The sequence below is a fragment of the Solea senegalensis genome, linkage group LG4 (genome assembly GCF_019176455.1).
Source record: "Solea senegalensis isolate Sse05_10M linkage group LG4, IFAPA_SoseM_1, whole genome shotgun sequence".
Classification (NCBI taxonomy): Eukaryota; Metazoa; Chordata; class Actinopteri; order Pleuronectiformes; family Soleidae; genus Solea; species Solea senegalensis.
This window is the reverse complement of record NC_058024.1, coordinates 3,530,294-3,541,991: the sequence shown is the minus strand read 5'-3', so window position 1 is coordinate 3,541,991 and position 11,698 is coordinate 3,530,294. Positions and strand designations below refer to the sequence as shown.

Here is an 11,698-nt window from a genome sequence, read left to right as displayed (position 1 = left end):
AACTTTCAACATTATTTTTGACTTATCCTATATAGTCTGTCAAAGTGTATATGAACATACATATGAGTGTGTTGGTTTTTGTAGATGTATTGGCGCTTTTCTACTAGAGAAAATCGCCAATACATCCACTTTTCCACTTCGGTTGGTTTTCCATGAGAACATAGTACCTTCTCAGTGTTTGGCATTGTTTGGGTTTGATTCTAGTGTCGCCCGTTGCGCCCATGACTCTTCCAGTGTCGAAACTCTGCCAATCAGTGGCCGGCAGTCTGTCAACGTCACACATGGTATCGCTTGTTTGGAACCTTGCATGAGCAAGAACTAAAAAAGTACCAGGTACCAGGTAATATGAGTCGAACTGCCATATGTGTACAAGTATGTTCTCCAGGACACTTGCATTAATTATGTTTCTTTTGTTACCATTTATTGCTGTATATTAATAATAAATATTATGTTTACATATACTGTATGTACATATATGTATATATATATAGTGTTATATATGTATATATTATAAAAAGAAATATGCAAAAAATATGCCACAATCAAGACATATGTGCTTTCAGTGTCCTAGTAAAATGTACAACAATGAATAAACAGAGCATCCTCTTTAATGAAAATTAATAAAATAAGACAATATAAACATATATGCAAGTGTAAAGTAGTTTTCCCTACAAACAAAAATATGTGCACATGTTCTGCCGTTTTTAAATGAAATATTTGTCACACACTGTGAGATGAATGAAGTTTTCAAACAATATCTAATAAGTATTTTTGACTAATTCATATAAGACAAGGCACCTGGGTCCAGTGTATTCAAAAATCAACTGCATTGCCTAAATGTTGCCCTGTAGACATCTTTCATGTGGTTCAGTTTAAATGATATGGGATGTAAAGTGACATCAGCACAATAGGCACAAGTGTGTCCTCATGTGAGCTGCACCTCCGCTATCTCCCACTGTCAGTCCCCTTGACTTGGTGATTAGGGCAGCATGTTGTGGTGTGGCATCGCCTCAGGCAGGGTGGAGGAAGGCCTGCATGAATCCAGGAGATTACCATGGCTCTGCACCCCACCCATCCCCCTGATCTGTCTCTCTCAAACACACACACACACACATAATACACACAGAGAGAGGAAAGCACACACACACACACACACACAGGGCTGTGCAGCTATCCTTTTAAGGACCCTCAGTGACTTCAGTTAATTTGGCTTTTGGACAAGCTAAACAAAGCTTTATCTTTAACCTCAACCATAACCATAAACTAACCACAATTCAAATGTTAGCCCTAAACTTTACCAGTTCCTCAGAAATGAGGTTCTAGCTCACTAGAACAGGTTTGGTCTCAATGAGGTCTACTGGTCCTGACAAGAATAGAATAGAATTGTCCACCAAGGAGGCCATTTACTTACATAAAATCATAAAACGAGACATACTGTTTATACAGGAAGTCATGGTCAGTGTTTGTGACACGCACGCACGCACGCACACACACACAATGAACACAAGTTAAGTTTGAACAAAAAAGAAAATATAGTGCTCCCCTCATTTGCAACCCTGACTGCATTGACAGCGTTGCCTCAGAGCAAGCATTGTTTCTCCTGCTCCAACAACTTACACATTTAAATACTGACTGTTAAATTCAAGTCGCGCAAACAATGAAATAAAGCCTTTAGGGTGGGTGGGACTCATTCATTTTAGAGCTTGTGTGTTGACAAAAGCCCTGAGGGTGTCACGTGAGAGACGTTTAAGAGCACAGTGTGAACAATAGACTAAAATGACACATCCTTTGTTTGAGACTTAACCTTACGCTCAGGAAGATATGGGAGACTGTGAAACTGTGAAGTACTTGCTTCATTTTGCTACTTTGAAGGATGATATATCTTCATCTTTACTGCTTGGCTATAGAGGTTAATGATTAATAGGCTCATTGTTTGGCCTGGCATTTATTTGAATCAAATGTTCATGTCTTTAATCAGGAGTGATAATGACAAAGCAGTGATAAAGCAGTTTCCCATGTGATTATTTTACTGAAATGCTAATGAAGTAAATAGAGATGAGCCAATGCGATACTCAGTATCGGTATTGATTGGAAACTGCATAAAATCACTCCATTGAATATTGGAAATCTGATACAATCTAATAACAAATCCTATATCACATGCTTCACGATGCACAGACTGTAAAAATGTAAATGAAGCCACTGTTTATCTCGTCTTTATGGGAGATTAATATTTATTTGTTACACAGTTGGAGAAGGATGTATTTGAAATGGCTACAGCACAAATGTGTTTTTAACAGCTTCCAAGTTTATCAGTAGATACTTTTGTTTGTGACATGATAAAGTGGTATGGTGCCATAAACAGTTTCCCATCGTTAATGTCAGCTTTAATTAAAGGAAATAAATTCTAAACATGAAGTTTTCTTTCTTGCTAAATCCCTAAACACACTGTTGTTGACAGATATTTAACAGGAGTGACTGTCAATATTTGGCAGTGTGTGAAGAGTGTCTGCTTTCTTTGCTCCAAATGACAAAGAAATCATTTGGTTTGTAGACAAAACATAATTGACAGATTCATCAATCATGAAAAATAATGGTTAGTTGCAAGTTTTGGGTGAAAATTCAAATGCTTCCTGTAACTTATCCTGCGATGGTTGGGTTATTAATGATTGAAAAATACACATACACATAATGGTATAACCTTAGCAGATAATGCTGCACGTTCCAGTTGAGAAGTCAGAGATTAGCGGTGTTTGTATGGAGGCAGCCATCTTTTAATCCCAAATTGGGGTTGGTGAGATTGCTCTGAGTTTGAAACCTGAGTTCAGGAAACTATTTTACATGAATGCCTCTGTCAGTTAGCTGAAATGTGTTATTTTGTGATTTCTGTGTTTGAATTACTTTGTTGTGAGTAGACACTAAAACAAAGTAACACGAGTCCAGCAGTCCCATAGACCCTGTGAGCAAAAATTGCTCACAAAAACCTTTCCCTATGGAATTTGGTGTGGGAGATTCAGGGGTTTGTAAACTGCTGTAAAAAGGTTGTCTAACAACTAGATAAAGTCACAGACATATCCAGAAAGGATGTAAACACCCTTTTCACAAACCTCTCCACTTCTTCATTCTCCAACTCTCTGTCATTTTCGTCTTCTGTTAGTTTATGCATCAGGTTTATTTGGCCAGAGTTACTCTTCTTTATTTCCTTAGCAATCTTCCACTTTAGGCTGCTGTAGAAACAAGATTGCATCCTCTGCATAGCAAAGACCTGGTTTAAAAAACATATAAAAAGCTATTTATAAAGCTATTTAGCTTTATTTTAAAGCAGTTTTACACTTATACAAACATACTCAAGGGTAGTACATTCAATTCTGCTAAATAACCACCCCAAATGTCAGGCACTTAACCTTTACCTTTTTACCGTGTAACTACTAGCGGCCGTATATTCAGTGAGAGTGAGCGTCCCATTCTTTGTTATTTCAGTGCCTCAAACAATCACACTTCAAAAAACCCAAACTAACTGTGTACACTTCACCTGTAACATGTAGCATTTTATTTACCTTGTATATTGTATATTTTAACACAGTAAAAGTATAGAGAATTTGAGTCATCAACACCTAGAGTAATTGCTCCATCATCAAAATGTCTCTTACCTGTTAGTAACCTATAATTGACACTAATAAGTAGGCACTGCAGTGCCGCCTTAGCTCGCAGTAATGTCCTGGGTCAGATTTTCTCCAGATGCACCAGCTTCCTCCTTCTGTGCTCACACATGAGAGACAGGTGAGCTCCACTTTGCATCCAGATTAGCGTTTGGATTATAGTTCATAGAGATTGAAAAGTGATTAACTGTACTTTTTTTCCCTCTAAAAAAACCCCCCCAAACATACAGTAATTACCCACAGATTACAGCAATTATTCATCATCAGAATGTTTCTGTTGCTATTGTTACATCAGTTAAATGTGTGTGGTTTAGCTGATGTGCTAATGGTTAAGGCTGGGTTTTATCTTCATATGAAGAAGAATCATCGCCACATATACCAGACTTATTTACACCAGCAAACGCTAGAACGGACCAGGAATTTGGAGTAATCTTTGGGATGCAGGCAAATATGTGGCTCATCTACACAAGAGCGATATATATATCCATAATCGTTGATAATCATCGAAACGTATTAAAAATGTGCATATTTTTGTGTGAACGACTACTATCCTGGCTTTTCATCTGCCTCAGGTTGTGCTGACCACCAGTGAACCACATAGCAAGGATTAAACCCATAATTCTTTAAACTGCTTTGCATCGTGGCATGAAAAGACAAACTCAGCATGGATTAGTCAGCCTATGCAAAAAGCATATGCTTTCAAGTACACGTGACAGAGGTCTTCTTAACAAAACCACAGCAGATGTTTTAGAACAGCTGCAGACGGCAGCTGTATTGTACTATATACATATGCTGATATGTGAAAGTAGAGTGTTAAGAGACAGAACGTTTCATTTTACTGGGAGATTCATATGAACTCTAAATCAAATGTGCATGGCAATAAGTCTACTTCAATAGATATGTGAGAAATGTTGATCATTTTGCTTGAGAAAAAAGAAAAGTAGGAAAAAAAACGCAGGATTATCTTGAAGTTCACCTCCAACTTCGTTCAACGTGGCGATCTGGCCGCGAGGACAGATTCTCTCTGGCAGTGAGAAGCAGCCATCTGCTGCTGCTTAACCCTCCCATTAAAACACAGCACACAGGGAAGAGGGAGCAGTATGAGTGTGTGTGTGGGAGAAAGAAGGCAGACTGACACACGAATAACACAACAACCACTGAAATCAGCTCATTTCAGTCAACACTTTACTTCAATATTAATTTTACTTCAATACCCGGAAGAAACCAAATTATTTTTTTTATGGAAATTTACATCCAGTTTCCCCAGTTTTAAAGCAAGATGCTTCTGGAGCCGAGGTTATTTCTGCTCATGTAACCTGAAGGCATAGCATCTTGTTGTTTCCCTTTTTTGCCCCCACCTGGTATTTAAAGACCTTGAAACAGCAGCACTTCCAGTTAATGATTGGCCACTGTGGGGAAAGTGTGCACTCACACTGTTGACTCTTATCACTGGTGACCACAAAGCAGCTGGAGCAGTATCTCCTTTGCTGACATTAATGGAGAGGACAGAGATTGGTTTAAAGCGACAGGTCAATTGTGTTTTGTCTGCAGTGGATGATACAGCAGCCACACAGAGGTGCTATTCACACAAATGAGTCCTAAATAGAGAGCAAATTGTGCCGTTTGTTTTGGTGTGGCCATGGGCTTCATTGGAAAGGAAAATCGAATGGAAATTTTGAGTTATTGATTGAACATAGACTGAAAAATATGGTTTATCTTCATCTTGACCAAAGACCATCTCTTAGGCCCCATGCAGACCCGGGATTAACATCCTTTCTCAGAGATTGGATTACATGTAAAAGCACCTGGAATTAAAGGCTAACAAAACCCTCTCTTGTAAGGCTAACGCCGCCCAATGCTGGATTTTGAAAAATGCCATGAAGTGGACTGAGAAATGAGAAAGAGAGCAGTGCAGGGGGTGTGGTTTGTGAGAGAAATCTGGCCCACGCGGACCCAATCTGGGCTGCAGAGCCAGCAGCTTGTTCGCGGAAGTACAGCAGAGCCTTTAGGTGATGAGTGAGACGAGCTTCTGAATCACTCACTCCGTGTTCTACCGGAGAGAGAAAGGCAACGGAGCGACAGCTTTCACTGATTATCAAAGGGGGAGGAGTCTGGGAGAATGACCCTCATGCTGATTAGACAAGGTGGGGATGACCAGTGACGCGGGAGTGGACAAAGAAAGCTAATGCCAACATTTGAATGCAGTAGCTAGTGTAGAGATATATTGATTTTTATCATAACATGATTGAGTTCAATACTTTACACTAAACCAGAGACGCACAGATACTCGTATTTGTATTCATGAAACTACTGATACCATTACAGAAGAGGCTTCTAAGTTGTTTAACCCAAATGTTTTAAGTGAACAAGGAAAGGAATTGTACTCACTCTTCATTAAACAGCAGTAATAGTAATGCAGTAATCTATTGTTGTATTTTGTTTACAGTACAGTTTTTGTTGTTGTGGTATTAAGTACTCAGTATCGGCAAGTACTCACATGTAAGTAATCCAATTTTTGCTCAGCCAGAAAAAAGGGGTATTGGTGCAGCCCTACACTAAACTGTGAAAATGTGCACCTGGATCAACAAATGACGTTACTAGATAGTGCCGACGGTAGCTCAATGGGTTCGATTCCTGGCTCCACTAGTCTGCATGAGCGAGACCACATTGAGAAAAAATAAATAAATCACAGACTTCGAGAATAAAGTTGTAAATTTACGAGAATAACGTCGTACATTTAGGAGAATAAAGTTGTAATATTGTAACCTGGAATTGTACTTTAGAATAGGTTTCACAAACAAGGAGATACTTCATCATCTTTTGGCACATCAGCATCACATTGTCATAAGTATCAGGACTTTAAAAAGAATATGCAAGAAAATGCTTCTTTTCCACAGAAAGAACCAGACGGACTTGGACTGCAGGGTTATCAGTGGAGGCATCAGCGGGTCATTCAGAGGGGTTTTGTGGTTTCTCTAGAAACATTCAGACTGATAATTAAGATTTTGGATCCAAGAGGAGTCAAGGTCCAGAGAGACCCCAACGCCTTATGGTAAATGGATTCATATGATAAACTAGAGAAACCACAAAACCCCTCTGAATGACCTGCTGATGCAGCCACTGATAATCCTGCAGTCGACCAGTTCCAGCCATTTCCCCCTGGTTCTTTCTGCGGAAAAAGATTTTTTTGCTCTCCTCTTCTTAAACAACAGGTTTAAATAGCTTGTAAATTTACAATTTAAATCTCGTAAATTAAGACTTTATTCTCACGACTTTAATCTCATAAATTTACGACTTTATTCTCGTAAATTTACAACTTTAATCGCGTACATTTACGACTTTATTCTCAAAGTCTGAATTTTTTTTTTCTCAACGTGGCCCGAAAACTTGAACTGCAACTCCTTACCAGCTGAGCTAATGGGGGTGACGCGCGACGAATGCCAATTTTTTATCCGAGTCCATCCCTGGCCATAAATAATGCATTATAAAACCGACAACATCTTACCGAGGGCCGTGATTGGCCCACAGGCTGTAGTTTGGACACCCTCAATCTAATGTTTACAACGTCTTCTTCTCTGTTTTTTCGGTGCAACGCTACAGCGCAGCTACAGTCCTGTCATAGGTACTACAGTGTGTTGTTGACGTCAGCTGAGGACGTGGCTTCCAATCCATCCTGACAACAAATTGTGTTTGTGCATGTTCAAGAATGTGGCCACGTGTCCTCAGACCTAGGCTGACTAAAGTCTCAATAAGACTGAGTATGGGTCTGGAGAGGGTGCAGTCACCGCCCATTTCCACGAGGTCGTCAATCGTCAACAATGTTAAACATAGATCATTCAAAGTAATGAACGGAAATGAATGAATTACTCTAATAAACTAGCTGTGTTATGCCAGTATAACCTGGGCTGTTCAGTCATCTTACTCTGGTCATTCCCGGGACATGCTCTTGGTGTAGCAAACAGCTTCTCCACAGCAGGGGGAAGCAGGTGACGACTGAGTCTTTATAGAGCATGTCCACAAACTTCATTACGGCACATTTGCGCACGTCAAACTGGTTTGAAACGACACGATACTCGCCACAATGACATCTCGCGTAGCTCGAGGCAACGCTGTGTCTGTCTCTCTCTTCTCTCTCTCCCTCACGGCTCCGAACAACAACGGCTGGTTGTAGAATTCTAGTAGCGATGGTTATCTAGTAATGGCGTCTGATAAGTTTCTGCCCAGGAGAGATGCTCTTTGGTGTATACAAAAGCTACGAGATGTAAATTCTCTGTCGTCATTGTGTAAAACCTGTTTGTGCTTGGATCTGCTTTTTAGGAGAGTCTAAAGTTGGCCAAAATGGAGTCTTTTGTTTGAGATCATGTCTGATGATGCGTTCAGGACGGATCGGGAGTGTTCAGACCTTTAGCGTGATCTGGACATGATCAGATCACGCGGGACAGATGTCAATACCAGGTCTGAACGAGGTCTACAAGAAACAAAACAGTCATAACAGTAGTCCAGTATGTGATGGATTGAGCCAGCAAAATCCACCCATCGTCTTTTACATTCATTTCAACATTTGTGCTTCTTTCTCATCTCCTGATCATAAGATTCACACTGTCTTCCCAGGGACACCAGCCTCTGTACCGGCACATCAGCAGCCAGGGCCGAATCCCACCAGCTGTACTCTGGTGACAGCACGCATGTTGGCCTGTGGTCAATCAGGTAGCGGTTCAAATAGCTCTCCTCGAGGCCCCTTGCCAGCACCCCACTGGCCTGGTCCTGCAGGATAAGCATGGAACAGGCGCGAGCCATTCTGTACATCTCAGAAACCAAGCCGCCATAAAACTCTGAGGTGTAGTAATAGTCTCCTTCATCCTCGTCCACACAAGCAGAGGAGACTTCTTCAACCTCATATGGAAATGCATTTCGTGGCATCCCATAAAGCTCTGGGTGCAGCGTGGCCACCAGGTTACCAAGGATCTCCTCTCCCACGGGGGCGACAAACTCCTGGTCAATGTCAGCACAGAAGAGGTATTCCACCTCGCCGCTGATTGGATCTCTGATGGCGTCGGCAATCAGGGCCATGCGGCGATAGGCCAGCCTGTTCCACCCAGGCAGCTCGGCAACCGGAACCACCTTCACGTGCCGCTTGGGCCCCAACTCCATGGGGGGATCCAGAGAATGAGGGCTGTCTGTGAGAATGTAATAGGTGACCCTCTGACCGGGGAGGAAGTAGATTTCAGCCGACGAGAGGAATTGGTGGATGAAGCGTTTATATTTCCCCACGACGAGGGTCACCACACCCGTGTGGATTCCACGCTGAGCGAATTTCTCTCTGTGCCGGGCTGAGCTGTGGCTGTCACCCCACACTAAAGGAGCCCGCCACGGTGTCTCCATCGGTGTTTGTGGCCCTGTTGCTTTGACGAGCGTCATGCTTGTCATTAGTCGGCTCTCCGCGTGAAAGACAGGACGAGGTGGCGTGACGCTGACGGCTGCTTTGCGTCCATGGAAGAAGTCTGAGGAGGAAAAAAGCAATTTTCTTTTAATAAAAGACGTTATTTCAAAAGCCAATACAGGAAGCTAAGCTGTGATGGACCCCCGATGTCACATAACCGAACCTTCCTTATTTAACCGAGGGGCCCCTTTCAGATATAAGGGGTGAACAATATAAACCGTGTAAAAACATTGGGATCGTAGACTTCAGAGCCCTGGGGCCCCTGAGCCTGTGGCTCCTCATGTGGAGGATACAGCAGTGGACATGAGCATGAATTGGCCCCATGTGCATTTAGTGTTGTGGTGGAATAAAGTTGTGTGTACACTTACATATGATAAGAGCCAGGAGGAAACAGTACAGGACGAGTTTGACTGATCCTGTGTGAGGGACGGACACAAATATCATCACTCTAGTCTTCAGTCACAAACAAATAGATAAGAAAGAAAGAAAGAAATACTTTTTTATTCAGACAAATTAAAAGTAAAATGACTTAAAAACATGTTTTATTTAAAAATCAAAAATCAAGAACTAAAAAATACTAAACATTTGAAGAATCTCTGTCTTTTAACTTACAAGTTACAACTTCCTTTACCTTATTTACAGTATACATATACATATGTGTGTGTGTGTGTATGTATACATGCTGTTCCATCATATATCATATGTGTTTGAAACTTCAACATTGAGATCTTTGCATAATTGAGCTGCTGTGACAGAAATGTAGTGATATTTGGTGTTAGTTCATCATATTCATCAGTTTTAGCTTTATATAAAATGTATGTAGTTTTGAAAGTTGGTTTTGATGAGTTTCCTTTTTGATGGATAAACATAGGATTGTTTTTTGTTTCGCTGTACAGAAGATCTGACATCATGTCAACTGAGATCGGGACATTTTGGGCAGGAAAGAACAAGACATGCCAAATATAAACCTAATAATGCATTACTGACAAACTAAAAGGTTTAAGCAACACCTAAATGCATTCAGTTCATTTAAACTAAAGTAAGCAAGTGGTCTTCACTGAACTTTGTAAATGCAGTTTGATTAACTTGAAATAATGTAGGTGTTACAACGACACAGAAAAAAGAAAATGGATGACAAACTAAAATGCATTACTTACATTTTTTCAGTGTGTCAACCATTTTCTTTTTACAGTGTAGACAGTCCATTTTGATGATGTGTGGATGGAAACAGCAGCAGTTCGGCGTCTGACGGCGTTAGAACATTTGAAATGAAGCCAATAGTTAGCTCTAACGTGCTCAGATTAGAGCTGACATGCACACATGCCACTCACTGTCCATGTACGTGTTCCTGTGATGAACATGCTTTCACACGTCACAGGTCTCACAGTTTATAGAGAAGCACTTTTCTGTCAGTCTAACTTTCACAGAGCAGTCGTCAGTGATGTGGAAGAAGAGGAGGAGGAGGAGGAGCAGTGGCTCATGGTATGCTGACCTGTGGGCGTCTTGCAGAATGGAAGCACCGCCATGTCATCACCTGCTGATGGACACACACACACACACACACACAACTTTATCCTCTATTTCTGCTCAAAACAAAACAACCCCTGCATTTCCCTCCCTCTTCCAGGACGGGTGATTGGTTTCTTACCTTGCCCCTCTGTGTTGCTTTTCTAATATTTTCCTCACACTTCTCTTCACATACTTTCCTCTTTGCCTCCCCTTTTCTAACACTCCCCCCTTCAGGGTTTTGCAGTGTTCAGCCCCCAACAAAAAAAGAAGAAAACCAGATGTGAGAGGAAATCTGGGGCAAATGGGCGGAGAGTAGGAAACAGACATGGAAAACAAAATGATTTTGTCCACATCTGAGATATGGACACACATGATTCTCTCCTGTTGTTCATGTTGACAGTCGCATCGTAAACATAAACATAAACATAAATAAACTTTCCATGAAATACATCCTCCTCTCACTAGATGCCATTTTTTCAGCATTTGAGAAAGGGGAGGAAACAGGAAACAGAATAACACACACAAAAAACACAGCTCACTTTACGTGAACAGGGTGTTGTACCCATGTTCTCCACAAGGTGGTGGCATTCAAAAAGAAATAAATGACTCTACAGTCAGTAGTACTGTATGCAGCAGAACGGGTGAATGATTCTATGATGACGTTTTTTGAAATATAAGTGTGTATTTGATATGGAAAGATATCCTTCACAATAAAAGCACATGATGCAAAATCAATCTATAACATCACAAAATAGACAGAAATGAAAAAGAACCAAAATGAAATCAATACTAATGTGCAGATAACTGAAGTGTCCTCACTCTACTCCAGAGAACACTCACGCTTCACAGTTGCCACATTCAGACACTGACTCAAGACATCACTTTGCAGTTTATTATGACCAATCTCTCTTTTTTGTCTTGTTTCTTACATTCGTACAGACATTGCAACATGATTTTGTTTGTGTAAACAACTTCTGACTGAAGCATCAGTCAAAAGGAAATAAAACAGCACTGGCTACAGCAAAGAACAGATTAATAACAGCTTGTTGTTTTCCTGTTGTTGACAGAGAAGTGAAGCAGACAGGAGAGA

The 11,698-nt window shown here is 40.9% G+C and overlaps 1 protein-coding gene across 3 annotated transcripts; it reads right to left on the bottom strand.

The window, feature by feature from the left end:
* Positions 1–6,988: 6,988 nt before the first annotated feature.
* LOC122768523 (globoside alpha-1,3-N-acetylgalactosaminyltransferase 1-like) lies at positions 6,989–10,853 on the bottom strand. Of its 3 annotated transcripts, none has more exons than XM_044024576.1 (4): positions 10,748–10,853; positions 10,592–10,636; positions 9,468–9,515; positions 6,989–9,160 (listed from the first exon to the last, which is right to left on the bottom strand). In XM_044024576.1, the coding sequence occupies exons 2-4, from the start codon at positions 10,623–10,625 to the stop codon at positions 8,214–8,216; spliced, it is 1,029 nt and encodes a 342-aa protein (XP_043880511.1). In that variant the 5' UTR covers positions 10,626–10,636; positions 10,748–10,853; the 3' UTR covers positions 6,989–8,213. The 3 variants fall into 3 exon arrangements, with proteins under 3 accessions (XP_043880511.1, XP_043880512.1, XP_043880513.1); XM_044024577.1 differs by having other exon boundaries at positions 10,592–10,633; XM_044024578.1 differs by lacking the exons at positions 10,592–10,636; positions 10,748–10,853 and adding an exon at positions 10,431–10,583.
* Positions 10,854–11,698: the final 845 nt, after the last annotated feature.

Excerpts from the sequence above, each read along its gene's own strand:
- LOC122768523 (XM_044024576.1), bottom strand. The coding sequence starts at position 10,625 with ATGGCGGTGCTTCCATTCTGCAAGACGCCCACAG. Across the intron at positions 9,516-10,591 it reads ATTCTGCAAGACGCCCACAG|GATCAGTCAAACTCGTCCTG; the intron begins GTCAGCATACCA and ends TCCCTCACACAG. Across the intron at positions 9,161-9,467 it reads CCTCCTGGCTCTTATCATAT|ACTTCTTCCATGGACGCAAA; the intron begins GTAAGTGTACAC and ends TTTCCTCCTCAG.